The sequence below is a fragment of the Papio anubis genome, chromosome 4, assembly GCF_008728515.1.
Source record: "Papio anubis isolate 15944 chromosome 4, Panubis1.0, whole genome shotgun sequence".
Taxonomy (NCBI): Eukaryota; Metazoa; Chordata; class Mammalia; order Primates; family Cercopithecidae; genus Papio; species Papio anubis.
The window spans coordinates 46,970,721-46,992,248 of record NC_044979.1 but is presented as its reverse complement, the minus strand read 5'-3'; the positions used below and the strand labels follow the sequence as shown (position 1 = coordinate 46,992,248).

General features: G+C 38.7%; 1 protein-coding gene and 1 long non-coding RNA gene across 2 annotated transcripts in view; one reads left to right on the top strand and one right to left on the bottom strand.

Annotated features, from left to right (window-relative positions):
* Positions 1 to 21,528, bottom strand: part of DOCK4 (dedicator of cytokinesis 4) — a 472,974-nt gene that overhangs the window by 87,147 nt on the left and 364,299 nt on the right. The window contains exon 27 of the mRNA XM_031665939.1: positions 9,850 to 9,944. Coding sequence (XP_031521799.1) covers positions 9,850 to 9,944 — 95 coding nt within the window. The remainder of the gene's footprint in view (positions 1 to 9,849; positions 9,945 to 21,528) is intronic.
* LOC116274671 lies at positions 29 to 9,132 on the top strand. The gene is made up of 3 exons (XR_004183439.1): positions 29 to 116; positions 6,829 to 6,938; positions 8,674 to 9,132. It is a non-coding gene; the product is annotated as an uncharacterized LOC116274671 (long non-coding RNA).

The following is a 21,528-nucleotide window of genomic DNA, read 5'->3' as shown; positions in this document are numbered from 1 at the left end:
TTGTCTATAGTCCAGTACTAAGCTGTGCGAAACCGACAGAGTGCTACAGACATTCAGAGAAAGGGTCATCTCCAGGGCCGGAGGAATCAGGAAAAGCCTGACCAATACAGCCACAGGTAGCTCACTGGGGAGATTTTAAAAGGAAGGATTTGGTGGTTAGTTCTAGAGCTCTGCAATTTGTTCAAAATCTGCTAATTTTTATAACCAGAAGATAAATATTTAAAGTTGAATATATTTCCAATTGGTTCACTTAATGTTTAATACAGCATTATACTAAAGCAAGATAAGCCACCCCTGAGCTGCTATAAACTGAGGACCAATATATAAATTGTTGATATTTAAAATTTCTTTGACCTTAGAATTCTAAGATGCATGTGCAATGAGTGTGTGATATGATAAAGCCTCAGTTCTCTTCATGGGATTTGGAATTGGAGGATGTATTTATGTCAACCTAGGTAAAATGAAAAAACAAAAGAAAACAAAATACATGATCAACTTCATACCTTGGCTATCTTGCTAATAAAGATTATATTTACTAATTAGAAAAATATAGACTTTGAAAGACAAATATTCATTATTGTTATCTACTGGGAAACTCACTATTATAGTTTTCTTGTGGGGTAGGGAAACATTAACAAGGGTAAGTTGATGGTTAAATGTGGAAGTTCAAGGTAACAAAAATGAAACAAAACCACAATTTCATGGGAATCCACTCTACCATGAACAGGCATTGTTACATGGGTGTGCATTTTATATATGCATACGCACCTTTCAGTGAATCTTACTATTAAATTTAAGTATAAGAAAAACCTATGAGATTGAGAAGTCTTATGGTTTCTTCAGTCCCCTAAATGGCAGGTATCATCAGACAAAGTCATATCAAAGATAAACATCACCTGCAAATGATGGTATAATGTGCCAATTTCCCATAGACACTGGAAAAATCAATGATAATTGAAGACATCATTAATGTTCCAAAGTATTTTACTCAAGTTTTACTATATGAAACTGAAGCTGAATCATCAGAAAATAAAAGGCTATCAGGCAAGGAAGTTGTTCTTGCCTAGCATCTAGCAAGATCATTGGACTTCTAAGTGTAAAGATGAAAAATCTGGGCCAGGCACGGTAGATCATGCCAGTAATCCCAGCACTCTGGGAGGCTGAGGTGGGCGGATCATGAGGTCAGGAGATCGAGACCATCCTGGCTAACACGATGAAACCTCGTCTCTACTAAAAATACAAAAAAAATTAGCTGAGCGTGATGGCGGGCACCTATAGTCCCAGCTGAGGTTGAGGCAGAAGAATGGCGTGAACCCAGGAGGTGGAGCTTGCAGTGAGCTGAAACCGCGCCACTGCACTCAGCCCGGGCGACAGAGTGAGACTCCGTCTCAAAAAGAAAAAAGAAAAATCGGTATCCTTAACATATGCTTTCTGCTTTGATGTTCAACGGAGAAATATACCCAGTCCCAGTACACCTGAGGTTTACATTAAAAATCACCTTGTGGCCCACAGTTTCAGCTTAGACCGATGTTCAGACACAATACCTCTGGTGTTAGTGAAACGTGACATATCTGGAATTCGGACTGTCAGGCCAAATGTCACAGAAAGGAGCTAACAAACCCAGTCTTCGAAGGGAGAGAGAAGTTATTCCATGGCAAAGATTACCAAATTGTTATTTACATGGTGGATCCCAAACACACAAAAAATATTTGTGGCTTTTTGAAGTACACTTGCTGGTAAACAACATGGAACCTCGTGGCCTTACTATGGAACAGTGGCTCCCAACCTGCCCTGGGCCCTAGAATCACCTGGGAGCTTTTAAAATACGATGTCTGGGTCACATCGTCAGAGACTTCTGATTGGTCTGGGCTACAATCAGAACATCAGGATTGTCAAAACTCCCAAGTGATTCTTATGGTCCAGAGCTGAGAACCACTGCTCTACCTCAGAGCAGTGCTTCTCAAACTTTAACAGGTACCTGGTGATCTAGTTAACGTGCAGATGATCCAGCAACCCTGGAGCGGGACTGGAGATTTTGCATTTCTAACAAGCTCCAGTGGATGCTAATGCTGTTGGTTTGCAACCACTCAATGAAGAGCAAGGCTCTGGAGTGGCCCGAGTCAGAAATATTCCCACAAATTCTGCTTCAGCATTCTCCTGACTTCTGGAATGTTAGGACGATTCGTATGGGGCCTGCAGTTCTTATTTCTAGATTGAACACCTCACCCTCTTATCAGGGCTGCCTTACCATTAGGCAGAAAGAGGCACAGGGCATAGGGCCTGTGAGCCTTTCAAGGACTTTCGAAAACATTGAGACCTGAAAGAATGTTATGCAACTAAATTGAAACTGCAAAATAAAAAGTAAAAATAATGAGTAATTACATGTCCACAGAAAGGGACACGATGACTTTCATTAATTGTCCAATATTTATGCAATTTTAAAATTATAGATTTTATAATTTTACAATTCCTAAATATAGTACACATAAATGCTGAGAAATCACAGCCAATCAAAATTAAACTATTTTACTTGATAAGCCAATAATTAAGAAGCAAATATAAAAAATACTTATAATTTTTTCTTCAGCAAAATTGTATCCAGTGTGGCATGTGGGTCTACTTAGTGTTTGATAGGATGAGGAGTAGGGCCTCCAAAAATATGACTGCTCAGGGCTAGAAAGATCTTAAAATGACTGTTCAAAGGCTTTTCTTTCCTACCTATAACATTCAGCCCAAGCCACCAAGGCAGTTCCCAGAGCCTTCTACGGTAACTCATCACTGAGACCATTTCCTAACACACAGGTCCCTAAGCCAGCCAGAGGCATTTATACATTATTGCTCCTTCATTTTAGTGGATACCTGTGGTGTTTAGGGATCGTTCTTTACCTGTTTCAATTTATCCAAAACCATGTGGCTTCTCTGGTTTCATTCTTTCACTTACAACTCAGTGTTTGAACATGGGGATATTGCAAATCTCAGTGTTCCAACTCAATAGTCAAAAAAGATTTTCAATCTGCTACCACAAATGGCCAAATTACTGGTTTATTCCTTATTTACCTTCCTTCCTTCCCCTCCCCCTTCCCCTCCCCCTTCCCTCCCTTCCCCTCCTTTCTCTCTCTCTCTCTCTCTTCTCTTTCTTTCTGACTGAGTCTCTCCCTCACCCAGGCTGGAATGCAGTGGTGTGATCTGTGCTCACTGCAACCTCTGCCTCCCACGTTCAAGCGATTCTCTTGTCTCAGCATCCCAAGTAGCTGGGATTACAGGTGCCCACCACTGTGCCAGGCTAATTTTTTTATTTTTAGTTGAGATGGGGTTTTGCCATGTTAGCCAGGCTGGTCTCGAACTCCTGACCTCAAGTGATCTGCCCTCCTCGGCCCCACTGTGCTTGGCCCAAATTACTGATTACTGCCACAGCAAGGCATGCACTAGGATCATTTTTGACAATCATAATCTACAGGCACAGCATGATAAAACTTACGTCTAAAAGAGAAACTGGTGTACAGGAAATCAAAGTTACTGCTTTATGGTTTTCCAGTTGCCATGTCATTTTGGGCTTAAGAAATAACTTCAAGCAACCCTATTTCTCCCTCTCACTCTCACCCAGGAAAGCTTATCTCCCATAATTTTTTTTTAATTACTCCAATTTGATAATCTGCTCAAACACAAGCCCAAAAATCATACATGGACTGAGAGAAATACCTTTGTGGATAAACTGGGTCTCGACAATATTGATGTGTATATAATGAAAAACTAAGGACATCTGAACCTGGAGTCCAACAATTTCCCTACAACCTGGTGGATTAATTGGGACAGCGAAAAATCAACACAAAGACATTTAGGGGAGATGAAATTCCTGGATAACCAATGTGGGAATGCATCCAAACTAGTGGTTCTCAAACTTCAGCATGCATGAGAATCACCCAAAGGATGCTTAAGACTTCAGGGTCTTACCACTACCTATGGCTTGGGAGGTTTGCAACCAGGCCCAACCAGGTGATTCTGAGGCATGTGGTCATCCTTCTTATTTTGAAGACTGGTGTTACACATGGAAGAGAAGATAAGGAAGGGCTGGGACTTAGAGAGCAATGGCATCTGGGAATTTGGCCTTGTTTGCCACGGCATCCACAGGGGCGGAGACTAGTAAGCGTGTGTTAAATGACTGTGGCCTTATGATTACATCTGAGTCTATGCTTTGTTATACTTGTTTGCCATATTAGATGACTCTAAAATGTGAAGCTTATACAACTTTTATTTTATTTTTAAGCTATTTTGAACAGACTGAAATTAGACAGGGGCAAAGCTGATCTAAGTGGAGGGCACAGAATCAGCTAAAGCAGGGAAGCAGAAAAAGGAGTGATTTTGTTTTCAGTCAATGGGGCATGCAGTGCAGATGAAGCAAAAAGAATGGAAAAGGATTTACATGGAGTGACTCTGAAAACTCTCTTTACCAGCACTTCACTGGGCAGTACTGGTAGAAAACCACTCATATGGCAACAGCCTCTATTTTGACCTTTTAGGCTTAAACCCTAAGAAAGCCTTTCCTTCATGCATTCATTCTCTCTACCAACTCCTCACAACTCACCTGGAAGAGATGGATTGTGCAAGCAATTCTTTTGTCATTATTTGCTGTAACTATTCAAGTTTGGCATATTCAGCATAGTAATATATAGTTTTGATAAAAAATAAATATCTATTCTCTCCCTGAACAGTAAAAGCCTTTAAGGATAACTACACTTAATTAAACAAGCCAAAAACAAAACAATAGTAGCTGTGTCATTGGATGCTCAGCAGATTAGCTACTCTACCACTCAACTTTTCAGGGTCAGTAGCGCATATTCTGCCTTCCTTCCTGTTACTATGGATAAACTGTCAATGCTCCTAGCTTTCTTTGTGTGCACTAGATCAGTGCTGCTCTAAGTGTGGGAAGCTTCCTTCCTTGAGAAAGTCTTACCCCAAAAAAACAATGTCAGTTTAATTAAATTGCATGCTTACACTGATGATTTATTTTTACATGCAAGCTTGTCATGGACAGGTAGCAGATAGTTCTTGGGCTGGCATACGTAGCAACCTTGCATGCAATCCCATCCCTGCTTGCCCAAGGACATTGCTCTTTTAATTATCTCTGTTTTCTTTAGCACCAATATTTCTGTCTTTTACTAACAGGGCCATTCCTATTAGTAAATCAATATGCTGTAATATCCCATATTCTAAAAAGAATCCCAGTCCTAGCATTTCCTTCCAGATACAGCCCTGTTTCTCTGCTCCCTTTGATAGCAAAACTCTTCCTGTAATTGCTGTTTTAGTTTCTCAACTCCTATTCACTCTTGAATTCACTCTAATCAGGTTTTCCTTTTTACCACTCCACTGAAACAACACTTGTCATGGTCACCACTATCCACCGCACTTCCAAATCTCGAGACCAGTTGTCTGTCCACATCACCACCAACCTCTCAGCAGCTCTAGATACTGCTTCCTTCTTGAAATGCTTTCTTCACAGGACACTATACTTTGCTGATTCTCATCTTACATCACAGGCTGCTCTTTTTCAGTCTTCTTCACCGGATACCTCTCTACTTCCCTACTTTTAAAATGTTGGCATGCCCCAGGACTCAGTCCTGTCTCTCTCTTTTCAGTCTGTACTTTCTTCCTCAGTGCTCTTGTTCAGTTCCAAGGCTTCAAATCCTGACCATATGCTGAGGAGCCCAAACATACATGTCCAGCCCCAACGTCATCCCTGAGCTCCACACAAGCATGTGTAGCTTTCTCTTCTACATCTCCACTTGGAAATCTAGTACACCTCAAACTTATGTTCAACATGGAATTCTTCAATTCTCTCATCCCCAATGCTACTCCTCTCTCCATTTTTTCCACCTAGGTGAATGGCATCACAATTCATCCTTTTGCTTAGGCCAAGCATCTAAGGAACATCTTCCATTACTTTTCTTTTCTCCCACCCACACCCAGTCACTTGCAAGTCTTATCATCCTTATTTCCCAAACCAATCTTCTCACTACCTTCATTGCTATCCGCCTGTCCAAGCCATCACCAACATCGCTTACCTGGATGGCTGCAGTAAGCTCCTAACTGGTTCTCCCTGGTTTCTCTTTGGTCTCTCTACATATCAATATCTGGGCTCTGTCTTCCTCCGCCAACCTCATCTTTACTGGTTCCTTCCCTCCCCACATTTCAGCCACACTAACAGTCTTTCAGTTCCTTGAGTGTGCCACATTTACTCTGACCACAGGGCCTTTGTAGATGATATTCCTACTGATAGAATCATTCTTCCTTTGCTGTTTGTTACCCCCTGCTTAGCTTTCAGTTCAAGCTTCACTCCTTCATGAAAGACCCCTCCTGTTCTAGTCCAGAACAATGTTCATTTCATAACACCCTCATAGACCTGTGCTCTTTGTCTTTATAGCACTTATTTTAAACATTAGGCACTGGAGAATACTGGCTGAATAAACGGGTCAGTAAATGAATGGACAATCTCTCTAAGAAACTTTGATTTAACAAACCGCTTTTTGGCTATGTAGAGCTCATTTGAAACCCAAGTTGGTTTATGTATGATATGTTTGAGGCCAATACGCACACAAGATAACCAAAATAAAGACCTGAAATTTCAACTGAAGAGAGAGAGAGTTTTTACTTTCCTCAGTAAGCAAGTATGTTACAAGATTTTTCTTCTTGAAAATATGTATAAAGCTGTGACTTTATTTTTGTACTTTATTTCACAATGTGTATGGGAAGGGGGTGGAGAGAAGCTTGTTTCAAAGTGTCCTGTATTTTTGGTACTTAATTTTCATCTTCCTTATGTTCCTTCTTTATTAGGTTGAGCAGTTGTTCTCATCAGAAACATCTACCAAGAACTTACAGGGGGTCATGAGATAGCTCTGCAGCAAACAAGAAAGAGAAGAAATGCTTCTTGCCCTTGCAGAATTGTGAGTGGGCACACTTGCTATGTTATACAATATTAGGCATGCAGGTAGAAAAAAACAAAGAACCATACAAATCACCAGGTGTCTGGTCACAAACTCTGGCAGAGCTTCACATGAAGCAGGCAAGCTACAAGATTTGGAACAACACAGCTTATAGATGAAAGTTAAAGGCATTTAATTTACTTGAAAACACAGGAAGAAAAGACCAACACAAAAAAGAACATTCATTTTGAGGGATGAGCAATTCAATTGAGTTCAAGGGTAGGGCAATGGTGACTTCTCAGCCATCTGCTATCAATTTGACACGCACTAAGCACACAACTGGGTTAATAAAAGTGGGAGTTTGGGTTAAAATGCCACGCTGAGAGGCCCTGAACAAATGTTTGTCTAAGAAAGTTGAACCTATGGAAGAAAAGGTGGTCAACTTCAGAGATGTAGATGTAACTCTTGCAACGTGCTTCAACATGGTTTAGCCAAGCGGAAACCTTTTCTTCCTAGTGTATGCTCTTTAACATATTTAAGATGTCCTTAACATCTTTCAGAAATCTAGTTTTCTACCAATACTATATGGGTTAATATTTTTCACAAAGCACAAATAGTAGAGGGCTAATTTTTGGACTGTGATGCATTTATGAAGCAAAGCAAACCTGATCTGCTTTCATGACTTGAATGGAGGAGAATGGTTAGACTATTAAAAGAGGAGAGGAGAGGAAAGAAGAGGCAAGAGCAAGAACATGCAGCAGACTGGCTGCTCCAACTTGGCAGTGGTCTCTCTAGACACTGGAGTCCTGTCCACGAATGAGGCTGGACTCGCAGCCACCAGCCATTGCCAGTGGAGAGGCAGCACCATACTCCTACCAGCACTCACGTGGGTGGGAATGGAATGAAGTCACCACATTTAGCAAAGAGTGACGGCACATTTCTTGGGTTTGCTATGGGAATAATCTTCTGTTTAAATGTATTACACAGAGCTCATCTCTAACAAAATCACCTTCCTATTTGGTTAACACTGTAAATGAAAATTCTGAACACTGTGTGTTTACTCAAAAGCAGAATCTATACTTCTCAGACTGCTATCCACTTGTGTGACCATAAAGTCTTCAAAATTGGAGTAAAGATGGGGCAGAGAGAGGCAGTATTTAATATCAAAAAGCCACACGGTTGTCACAATTTTAGGCAAGCTTAAGCAGAAATTGTATATGTAAGGAATAAAATGTCAATGTTACTTTCAGTTTGAATTTCTACCACTGAAATTTTAATTCAATCTAAAATATTCCTCTGCACATGAGTCAGGCAGAATGACCAAATGTTGATGCCGCATGATGATGATGTCCATAGCCTGGACCTCTTCCCATCTGGCTCCTTGGATTTCCTCACAGCCCTTTCCAGGTACTCAGAATGCTTGCTCTTTGGTTATAAGGCCAGATGCATGAGCAAAAACTCCCACCTAAATCTGTAGCATGCGGACATCCAAATGAATAGATAGTTGATTCTACTCACAGATATCAAACTAAATATGTTAAATTCTAAAGACAGCTATTTCAACAGTCTCAATTAGTCTTCAAAATGGAAAAGCTGCTTCTGTACTTATGTAAAATATAATATGCTATGTTATACTATTTGTTACTTCACAAAGTTTTTAACACATCATTCTAACACCTCCAAGTCTAAAAATGTATACTGCAGCAGAAGCCATATTGAGCATATATAATCAAAATCGAATCCTATATTCCTGCAGCTCTCACCACCATCAAAGCTTGCCATCTGGAGAAAACACAGGGCGACCGTGGCCTATGGATAGATGCTTAGAGAATCCAACCTTCATCCTGAGCATGAGGGTGTTGGCGTTCGGAAAAGAGGAAGAAGGCGAAGCAGGCAAATGTGGGCTTGGAGAGTGAGAATGAGAATGCTAACGAAATAGGGTAAATAACAAGCTTGGAAGTGAAGACCAGGCCAATTCCCTAGAGCACTTTTCCATTCTGTATCCTGAGACTATGGAGACAGGAAGTGGAGAGAGCAGATAAATCCATGACACCGTACTCTCCGGGATCAGTTCCTGCCATTCCGACTGCCCTAATATCCTTTCCTGGCTCCTCTCTCTTCTAGTATTGCTCTCAGATCATGCTGGATATGCTTAATATAAACTGAATTTATTATCTTCTAGAGATTCCGATATCAACTTTATGTCAATAACCTCCCAAATGCCTATGTTTTGTTCTGAAGTTTCCTCTGGGCAATATTTTCAGCTGTCTATTGGCCATACCACTTGGATGAATAGAAAGAACTTCAATCTCCATGTGTCCACCTCAAGGGTCATGTCTTATTCCCAGTGTGGAGCAAACGGCAGATGCTTAATGTATGTATTTTGTTAAGATGAATTAAGAAAGATCAGAAATGACTCAAATTTCTAGTAACAGAGAATTGGTTAAATAAACTATGGTATGGCCATTCAATGGAATATTATTCAGCTGTAAAGGAAAATACATAAAATAATGAAAGGTTTTCTATCTATTAATTTGGAAAGGTTGCCAGGATTTCTAAGCGTGTTATAAAGAACAGTGTGTATATTACATTACCTGCTGGTCTCTGTATAAAGGAACACTAGGAGGACATGTAAGAAACGTATAAATACAAGTGGTTATACAGCCTAGGGGTAGAGGGTCAATGGGAACAGAACTTCTCAATGCATATGCTATTATGTTGTTTGATTTTTGAATGATGGTAATATATATAAAGGAAACAGTAGTTCAAGACAAGTGGTAATATTTTTTTAAAAGGCTTAATTCAGAGGCCAAAAAAAAAAAAAAAAAAAAAGCCACCACTTCACATTTTAGATCAAATGAAAAAGATTATTTTGTACTCTCTTCTTCCTCTATACATTGAGCTGCAATTATCATCAACTTAAATGCCTTACTTGTTGGCAACCAAGCGCATAACAGTCCAGTCCTTTGGAAACATCTCTGGGCGTATCAATATTCGGAACACAGTAAATATCTGCAGCAGGAAATCCTTGGATAAGGAGAAAATAGATCATTTTATTGGTTTATTGTAACTGTCAACATACATATGCACATACGCAGGCAATACTGTTGTACTGTTACCATTTCCAAAGCAATTATAGAGAAGAGAGCCATAGTTTAATAGTTTGCCCAACGGAAGGAGTCATAAACCTTTCCATTCTCAGCACTCAAACCCACCCAAATGTTTTCTTTTCTTTCTTGGGCACAGTGAAAATGAGTTTTTATTTCTCTCCACAAGTTCTAACAATTTAGGGTTTTGAAAATACAGTGGAAAACTTGTAACAGAAGATTAACACAGAAATACATTCCCTTTCTTCCATTATAGCGTCTTAGACATCAGAACTTTTCAATGCAGGAGAGCAGTGAACAGTCCTGGCTCAGCTCTGCTTTCCTTTAAGTGGGTGTCAAAATTTAGAAAGTTATGCTTATCAAAAAGCATGGCAAACAAAAACCTATTTTTCTTACAGGGCATTCTTGAGATGCAGTATTAATGGAATGTATAGAATTTGAGTGAATTTTCCAGAGTGTGCTATGCAGAATACATTCAAATGAGGATATGTGCTAAGTCAAGCCCAGTGAGGAGTGCTTACTAGTTATGAGATTATCAATATATTCCTCAGAAAGATGCCATACCAGATGGTAGTAGTATTTACTGAGATGTTATCTTTAAATTGATCACCTGAAAACACCCTTGACAAGAAGCTATCATCAAACATGGAAATATTACTTCCTTAAACATTACAAGAGATAGGGTCAAATGCGCTATAGCATGTGATACTTAAAGTGGAATCAAGGAGATAACGTACCACACACAATGAATGAAATGAGCTTTCCCTACTCAAAAAGGGATTAGCTCGATCTAGCTTTGATTTAGATTTATTAACTAGAAAACTTAAAGAGCTTTTTGTAACCTAAGTGATTCTAGGAAAATACATTTCTCTAACAATCTGATTGAAGGTAACGATATGGTGTTGCTTCAAAAATAAAAAGCAACCCCAAACACCAGAGTTTTATTTATCAAATACAATGACACATTAAGTTAAACATGTAAGCTGCTTGAATGTAAGATTATGGTTGTCACTCATGTCAACAGAAGACAGAAAAAATCTAAAAACTAAAACCCATGTGGTAGCCTTATTTTCTTTTTATATACGCTAACAACTTCAATCAAGCTCATAAATATTTTGACAACAACTTATTTTAGCTTCTTTGGCATCAACACACATATGTTGATATGTAGTATGCGCCATGTGGAAACATGCCCACTAGGTCATCCATCTTTAAATGGCTAGACAAATCCAGTCCATGTCTCCAGAATCACTGGAAGCAGAGTTTCCCAAATGTATTTCACTGTAGGTCAGATAATTTTGGGAAACACTTCACATTCCAGCTCTCTCTTGGGAGAGTAGGCCATTAGCTTACTAAACTGTGAGAAGCCCTTTCTAATGCATTTCTGAAACTTATTTTAATGGTTTCTCAGTTGATTCTTTTGAGTTACTTAGACACACATATATATATATGTGTGTGTGGGTATGCGTGTGTGTATGTGTGTATATATATATAAAAAATATATAATCCCTGCAAAAATGGCTTGTGCATTTATCTTTGAAAGAGTTATACCCACTTCAGTTTCCTATCTTGGTGTGTTTACTTAGATAGATATGAAAGTCACTCAAGTGGAGATTCTTTGGCTTTATGGTCAACAACTAGTTAGGAATAGTATAAATAAATGATAAAATGCGGAAGTTTTATCTTCTTGCCTCAAAATTTGTAACAGAATTGGAAACTGGAGGCAGCACTCTTAGTGGTAGTGGTGGTGTGTATGTATGTGTGTATGTGGTATGTGGGGTGGGGGACTGTGCTGTCAGTTGCAAGGAGGAAAAATACTGGCTGAAAAGATTGGCTATAGGAGGCAAAACATCTATCTTACCAGCTAGCAACTTGAGTTTTCTTTTGTAGTGCTGGGGACAAAGGAAACAGTATTGCAGGTGGAGGAGTTGGGGATAGATGAACTGTTTCTGTGCTATCTCATTTTCCTAGACTCATTTATCTCCCACAATAAAAGGGTGAGGCAGCATATGACATTGCCAATGCCTGTGAATTTACATAAATCTTTATTTCCCCCAAGAAAACTTTTCAGTGTCGCAAGTAGTTTTCTACAGTATCCATTCAAGATTCATTTATATTTATAAAACCAAACACATTCAGTAGTAGAACCTTGTAAGAAAAATAAAAGAGCATAATAATGAGGATCAGAAAACCTAGATTTTAAATCCTGGCCATGCAATTAACTAGCTCAATAACCTTGGCAATTTGTTTAACCTCTCTGGAAATGAGTTCTCATACTTGTAAAATGTGGGAGCTTTGAGGTCTTGTAGTTAGAGGAGATTTAAAAAATCAGTATGATCACTTAGTTATTCAAAAGGCATCTCCACATTTTTCTTACTTCTAAAATGTAGACAAATGTTTCATCACATCACGTTGTCATAACACAAACACCTTGCATTTTAGTATTTACATGTAATTTAGTTTAGCAAGTCTCTGTCTACTGCCATGCAACAGGGTTTATTCCAAACTTAGTTCCAATATTCGAAAGCAATGTGACCTCAATGCTAGATTCTTTAACATTTCCCTCCCTCCCACCCAAAATACAGTGGTATTTCCTCGACTTTCCTCTCCAAGTACTTTTCAACTCTGGTCATTTCACTAAATATGTGTTTTTGCATAGATAGATGTGGTTATTTTGTACATTTAACTAAGTAACCGATTCTTTTTGTAATTTGAAAAAGAACGTTGCCATGCCTATAATATTCCTGCTTGGACAGCACAAAGAAATCAGTATTTCATATGCTACCATTTAAAACCTGGCAGAATGGGAGCAGTTTCTTTTTCTGTTTTACATCATACAGCACAACAGGGTCACTTAACCACATTAAATTATTTAACATGGTTAAACTGTATTATTGGAATTCTTCAAATCAGGGTTCAAAATAAAAAAGAAACAGGGAGGTGTCACTTTATAGAAGTCTTTTTTCTGCAGAGGTTCAAGTAAGAGAGAGGTTCAAGTAAGAAAGTTCTTGTGAAAGTCTTCCAAAACAATAAAAGTCCCATATTTAAATATAAAACAAAGTAGGAACAGTTGTTATAATTTTAGAAATGATCACCAACATGTACTGATTTATAAATATTGGGTGCTTTACTATGTGCCAGGCACTGTGTTAGATGCTGGGGACACCTGGTAGGAGACATTCTTTTATTTATTCACGCAGCAGGTGTTTATGGAGTGTCTGGAACATGCCACACAATAGTAAGTGCGTTAAATGTGCTCTTTGCTTTCATGGAGTTCACAGTTCAGTGGGAGAGATAAATCTTAATCTAAAAACCACACAGATACATGCATGCTTTGCAAATGTGAATAGTCTGAAGGTCAGGTATTCCACACAGAGGGAACAACACCTGTAGGCCTCAGAGGCAAGAGAGAGCACAGGGTTGCCTGGACTACAAGGGGCGGTGGCAAGACATAGGGCTTAAAGATAAACAGGGATAAGTAAAAGATAGAAAAATTTCATAACTTTTTCCATAGTAAGGAGTTTGGACATTTATCCTGCAGGCATTGTAGAGACACTGAGGGGTTTTATGCAGATGTTTGAGAGGATCAAATTTGTGTTTTAGATTTTTTAACTGTACCATATAAAAACTGTTTTGTGCTTACATATGATACTATGATATTAAGAAAGACACAAGACAGGATTGGCTTAAAAAATATGGTACATTTACACCATAGAATACTATGCAGTCACAAAAAAGAACAAAATCATGTCCTTTGCTGCAACAAATAGCTAGAGGCCATTATCCTAAGTGAATACACACTGACATAAAAATGGGAACAGACATGGGGGACTGCAAAAGAAGGGAGGGAGGGAGAAAGAAAAGGGCTGAAAAACTACCTATTGGGTACTATGTTCACTATTTGGGTGATGGACTCAACTGAGGCCCAAACCTCAGCATCGTGCAAAGTATTCATTAACAAACCTGCACATGTACCACCTGAATCTAAAATTTTTTTTTAATCTAAATTTTTTTTTAAAAAGAGAAAGCCACAAGACAAAAATTAGTCTTGTGGAACAGAATTGGCAAGACACAGAGAGATGAATCCTGAGTTCATGAAACATGAGTTAAGACATCCATAAAACAAAGCATCATGAGGCTGCTACACAGAGTAGGACATTTTTTTCTTACTTCAAGAACAATGAGCAGGACAGACCCTCAGACTATAGTCAAATGTCATTAAAAAAATTTGCCACAAATTTCAAACGAGTAATATCCTTGAGGTGAGGTTTGAATTCAATTAAGGGGTGTTAATAATCATTATCATATTGAAATTTACATTCTTAAAATGGAATCTTTAAGTATCTTATGCAAAATAACTCCCAAATGATTTTCAATCTTTTAGAGCTATATAACCATTTTTCTGTAATCAATATATTCAAATAAAGATAAGTCAAAATAATTACATTGAAAATCTTTTGAAGCAGGCAGAAATATTAAGACCATGCATTCCTTCAACAAAGATTTAATGTTCCAGGTTCTGTGCTTAGGACACCAAGACATGGTCTCGACTCTCAACGGCCCATAGTCATCAAAAACACAAGGAAGTGGCAAATAATGAGAGTGCATTATTGCGTGCTATCAGAGAGGGAGGACTGTATCCTGGGAAGGCTTCATTGAGAAGGTGATACCTGAGCGGGATTTGTAGGGTGAGCTGAATCAGAAAAGGGATTAACAGGGGTACACATTAGGCAATGGAAGTGAGGTGGGGGTACAATAGGCATTACAGATAGAAAAAAAAATGATTCATAGGAATTAAAAATTATATATTTGGTTTTTAAGGAATATAACAGTATTTGAAGTGGTTGGAGTGACTGAAAGGTGTTCAGAAGGGGGTGGAGGATAATGTGGTTGGAAGGTAAACTGAGGATAGAAACAACATGATAAGGAGATTGGACTTTGTCCTGTAAGGAATGGGAACTACTCAGAGTTTTAAAGCCAGATTGGGGCTTTAATCAATATATATGATCAGATATAATTTTTGAAAGCTAGTGGGACAGTATATAGGAGACATTGCAGTTATAATCGTGCTGTACTTAACTTCCAGCTCATGTATAATCTTGTGCTTATAGCAAGATTCCCACAGTTCTATGAAAAGTCATAATCAACAAAGCACAGGAATCTCACTGCTGTATATACATGAAATGCCAAGGATATGGACAAAACTGTAGCTTCCAGTACAAGGTGGGTGTATAATAAAGCATTACTGATGACAGAAGGAGGAAAAAAATCTTAATCACTACCTGGTGTTGACTTTTGTTCATTTTAAAATAATATTATGTTCTAGAGAAGGAAAAAAACAATACAGAGTACCAGCCCTCGGGTCTTTGCTGCCACATACTTGTGTTCTGACACTGTGACTCATGCTCTCACACACAAGTAGGAACCTGAGGACCGAGGAGGAGAAGTGGCACACTGCTCAGGAAGCCAGAAGCCACTTCAGCAGTAACCCTGGAGGCATCCAGGCTCTTCAGGCAAGAATGGAGTTGAAAGACCATTAGTCTTAGCAGATACCTGAGAGCTACATACTTTTAAAATTCATTTTGATTTACAGAACCACTGGAAAATGCTAAGACAAACCTTACCTTTCTTTGAATTGTTAAAAAGAAAGGAAAAAGCAACATCAGGAATAAAAAACAACATGAATATTCATTTGAAAATCTCTATATATAATTGGTCAAGTATCAATTAAAATATAAAATGTATACATCCTATGACCCAACAATTATAATTCTAGGAATTTATTCGACAGCAATATGGGTACAAGTCCATAGAAAGAGGTGTATCAAGATGTTTACTGCAAGACCCATTCTAATGGTAAAAATCAGAAATGATTAAATTATGTAGCATTCATATAACAAGATTCAGCAGAATAAGGTAGTGGGCTATATAATGAGATATTATCATGTAAAAAAAAGTATAGGTCAATATAAATAGTATGATTCCATTAAAAAATGTGTGTGTGTGTGTATATATATATGTATATATATAGTATACAAAATAGTCTACAAGGTTATACCTTTAGGTGTTAACAGCAGCTACCTCTGGGGATTAGGATACATTGGTTGAGAGGAGGGTAACTACACTTTATTACTTTTTAAAACAGTAGCGTTATATGGAATTTTTGGTGTCTAATTTCAATATCACTTATAATTTTCCATTAAATATCACCCCATTAACTGTACTTTACCTGCTATTTACTTTCTAACCTAAATATACATACAAAACCCCAAATAACTCTCCTTCTATTAATCTGGCCTTTCTTAGACATCTACATTCTATGACTAGAACTGCCTTATTATCTTTAAAGAGCTGACAATTGAAATTTTATATAATTCGATAGGAAAGATTTTGGTTTAAGAAAGTTTATTAAAGTTTAGGGAAAAGCTGAGTTTAGCTGCCTGAGCAAAGAGCTCAGGATGTTAATAGAATTCCTAGTTCTCCCAATTACTTAACAATAATAGCATCAGTCAATCTCACGGCGGGGGAGGCAGGGAGATGATGAAATGTGGGGTAAGCACTACATCTGGCTCATGGCTGTGGGATGGGGGTGAGGAGGTGTTCTGTAACTGTTAGCCAATATCACTCCAGTTTACATAATGCTTATTTATAAGAATGATTGAGATGGCCTTAATAACAGGCTTTTATTAGTCTTGATATCCCTAATGTCTAACCAAGATGCTCAATAAATGTTTGTTGAATCAACAATTGGTATCTGCAATAAAATAATGGCCTACTTCACGGGGTCCTTTTGAGGATTAAACTGAGTTAATATTAATCAGCTGCTTAGAACAGTGCCTGATACATACTAAATTGCATATAAAATGCCTGCTGCTTAGAGGTCTTCACTTCCTTTACTACAATATCAAAACCCAAAATTACTCTAAAATTTTTTGCTCTTATAATCCATTTGGCAGCAAAACCTGACCAGAATGATTTATAGTCTTTATTTATCACATATGGAATGAACATTTTGTATCACTCTAGATTTTATTGGAGGTGCTATATATGTACCATATTATCTTTATGAAATCATAAAAATTCTGATTTCTGAAGTAAAATTGGTACTAAGGACTTTGTATAAGGGTCTAGGGACAAGTGTTATTATCTTTGAAAATATTACAATGTAGGGTTCAGGAACATAACTAGAAATATTTGATTTCAAAGAAAATTGAGCACAGGAAACATTTATTAATATCTTTTATAAGGTGATATATGAACTTTTAAAATGCAGATTAAAACAAGATGACTAGGGAGGCCAAGGTAGGCAGATCACAAGGTCAGGAGATCGAGACCATCCTGGCCAACATGGTGAAACCTCATCTCTACTAAAAAACAAAAAATTAGCCAGGCATGGTGATGCATGCCTGTAGTCCCAGCTACTTGAGAAGCTGAGGCAGGGGAATTGCTTGAACCTGGGTGACAGAGGTTGTAGTGAGTCGAGATTGCGCCACTGCACTCCAGCCTGGGAAACAGAGCGAGACTCATTCTCAAAAACAAAACAGAACAAAACAAAAAAAACAAAAAAAAACCAAGATGACTAATCAGCCTTTAGTAAGTTAAATATATGTCCTCTAGCCTGCATTCACTCCAGTTATTTCTTTCATTCTTACACTGGAAAAGTGTAAGAATCTTATTCCCAGTCAAGGATAATTCTGTCCCTTCCTGCTGCTTTCTCAGAGACCTCGCCCTGAAAGTTAGTACCTCTTTCTTAGATTTTCAGCTTCTCCCTCTCCACCAGCTCTAATCATGAATATATTTACACATCCTTAAGTCTCCTCCATCATAAGTATTCATCAAAACAAAGTCTACACATCCAAACTTATCCCTCTTCTTCTTGAAACACTGCATACAATCCACTGTATCGTTTTCTATTTTTTTTTTTCTATTCTTCAATCCATGACAAGTTGGCTTTCACCCTCATCAGTGAAACTGCCCATCAGGTTCACCAACAATATTTAGGGAACCTTTCATGACAGTACTTGACCTCCTTGCAGGAGCAGGTGCTGTTTATCATGCCTCCCTCCTTAGGCTTAGGATTCTATGTAGGTCCTTTGGCCAAACTCTACATTGTCCTTGGATGTTCACATTTACTCCCATGATGTCAGTTGGCTGATAGTTTCCAGATCTACATCCCACAACCCATCTCTCTCTCTCTTGAACTTCAGACACAACTTACTAAACAACTCCATCTAAATGTCCCTCGGGTGGCCAAACTCAGGCTGAAATGGAATTTACCTTCGCTCCCAAACCTGTACACCTAACTCCTCCTGGGATCCTCATGCAGTGAATGGCACCACACCAACATCCAGCCAACTGTCAAAAGGCCTAGGAGTCATTTACAACTCCTCCCTCTCCTTCACCTTTTTAATAGTATCAGTCATCGAGTCCTGCCAATTCAACTTCCTAAATGTCCCTAGAATCTATCTCCACAATCACCTCTATTTCAAGCCACAGTCATTTCTAGCTTAGGTTACTACCTCAAATCTTTTACAGAGTTCTGCCTCTCATCTTGACCTCAGTGAATCCCCTTTCTTTCTTTTTTCTTTTCTTTTCTTTTTTTTTTTTTTTTGAGACAGGGTCTTCTTCTATTGCCCAGGTTGGAGAGTAGTGGTGCGATCACAGCTCACTGCAGCCTCCACCTCCCTGGCTGAAGCGATACTCCCATCTCACCCTCTTGAGTAGCTGGGACTACAGGCGTGTGCCACCACACCCAGCTAGTTTTTAAAAACTTTTTAGAGTGACAGGGTCTTGCCATATTGCCTAGGCTGGTCTCAAACTCCTGGGCTCAGGTGATCCTCCTGCTTTGGCCTCCCAAAGTGCTGGGATTATAAGCATGAGGTACCATGTCTGGCCAAATGCATTTTCAAAAGTGCAACCAGACAGGTCTTTCTTCCCTCAAATGTGATCTTGTCTCTCCCTTCTTAAAACCCTCAAAAGCTTCAAAATGTCCTCAAAACAAAGTCTATACTCATTCATACAGCCTTAAACTCTATATTCTATCAAACAATCAACAACTATTTCTTGAATGCCTGCTATGTGTGCTGGGCATGGTCTGGAATCTGAGGATACAGCAGTGAGCCAGACAAAGCTTCAGACATCAAGGAGCTCATGGCCCAGTGGGAAATACACATAAACAAATAAACAAAAATATTCCAGATTCAAATAAGTGTTATAGAGGTGGGGTAGAGAGTGTGCTGTGTCAGTCGGGGCATTCAGGTAATATTTTAGTAGAGACGTTTGAACGTTCCAGCCAAATATACATCTAGCACACTCCTACTAACCTCAGTTCTCAGCTGAGACCTCCCTTGGGAAGTTTCCTGATACCTCGAGTCTGGGTTGGCAGCAACTCCCACATGCTCTATAGCACCGCGTGCTTACCCTGCACATTCACCACTCAGGGTGCTAATGCCTATTATTGGTCTGATTACTCCCCAACAGGGACAGGACATCTTGTGCCTGGTTATGTCCCTAGTACATGGTGCACAGTGCTCGCCATGCTTGAGTTGCTCAATATCCACTTCCTGAATGGCAGATTAATTAATATCATTAAATAATTCTCCTGGTCAGAAGGCCTCGCTATTTATTATTTATTTATTTTTTGAGACAGAGTCTCACTCTGTTTCCCAGGCTGGAGTGCACTGGTGTGATCTCGGCTCACTGCCACCTCCACCTCCTGGGTTCAAGCTATTCTCCTGCCTCAGCCTCCCAAACAGCTGGGACTACAGGCACACGCCACCATGTCCAGCTAATTTTTGTATTTTTAGTGGAGATGGGATTTTGCTATGTTGGTCAAGCTGGTCTTGATCTCAGGCGATCTACCCGCCTTGGCCTCCCAAAGTGCTGGGATTACAGGCCTGAACCACGGTGCCCTGCCAGCCTCAATAATTTTGAAGAGGGTAATATAATTGTCCTTTGAAGAGGTGCATTGGCTGCCTGAAATGAGAAAAGTCTACATAAAACATTTTATTCATTATTTCCATTTGTTTTATTACTGCTAATATGAATACCAAAGCATAAAACTCAACATCTGGATAATTAATCACGTCTTTCAGTTTATGCTTCTCTGCTGTTTTTTAATTCCCAGGCCCCATAAAAATATGTAGGCTTTTCCTACGGGAAATTTTCAAATATGAAGTCACAGAATTCTTAAGTAAAACCTAATGATTCTTTAACTGTTAAGAATACAATTTCTAATGAAAGTTAATAAATGCATAAATGCACAGTCATCTTCCTTTTGATGTTACAGATTTCTGTACTCAGAGTGGTTAAGTCCTAAGGCCTTTTATTCATTTTTAATTCTAAACTCAAAATTGAATGTAAGGCCAGGCATGGTGGCTCATGCCTGTAATCCGAGTACTTTGGGAGGCTGAGATGGGAGGATTTCTTTAGGCCAGGAGTTTGAGACCAGCCTGGGCAACATAGTGAGACTCCACCTCTACAAAAAAATTAAAAAATTAGCTAAGTGTGGTGGCATGTGCCTGTAGTCGCAGCTACTTGGGAAGCGGAAGCAGGAGGATTGTCTGAGCCCAGGGGTGAGCCATGATTGTACCACTGCACTCCAGCCTGAGTAACAGTAAAACCCATCTCAAAAAAAAAAAAAAAAAAAAAAGAAAAAAAAAAAAGAAAAAAGATTGAATATAAGAATGAAAAACATGATGCCATATGCCAAATGACTGACTGCTGAGGGATTACATCTGCCACAAATGATTCTTCGTGTTATATGACTCAGCTTGTCAACTTCTCTAAGGTAACAACCAGAAGATTTTTCTGAGATCATACAATATTTTCCAGTTAAAGTCAAAGACAAGCGACCCCTATGCACTATCTATATTAAAAAATCAATAATTTCTTCCCCTAAGGCACTGGGAAGGCTTCCAATCAAGCAAATGTCATAGCAGAACTGTACTTTTGGTCCTATAATTCTCCACCACCCAACTTAAAAGCAACACTTCCAATATGATGGTTTCCATATTAAAGTTGTCTGGAAAACTGAAGAGATGGAAGAGAAATAAAAGTAAATAAGGAAGATGACGGATCATATCATTCCTCTAAGAATAATCAAGCATTTCGTGAAACCAGTGCATTACATTTCCGCAAATCTCAGTAAATACTGGATTTTTATAAACCTGGCATCCATATTTCCTATTTAATGTCAGCTTGTCAGGGTAGCACAGCATATTGATTAGACTATAGTTGATACAGAATATCAAATACAACTCTGTATCCCTAGTCAAAAAGTTGTAGTCAGAACTTCTCATTATGGTTTTAGTGAGATGAAATGAGCGAACCTATTTACATATTCTCCTTTTATCTCCTATTAAGGCAATATTTCTAGGTTCGTGGAGTTAGTCTATTTGTTTTTATCTCTTCAGTTCGTTATTCTGCTTCTAGTTTATTGAACTTTGATGACAGATACTTCACATCCTATATCCTTCTCTGAAATGAGAGTTAATAGCTTTGCC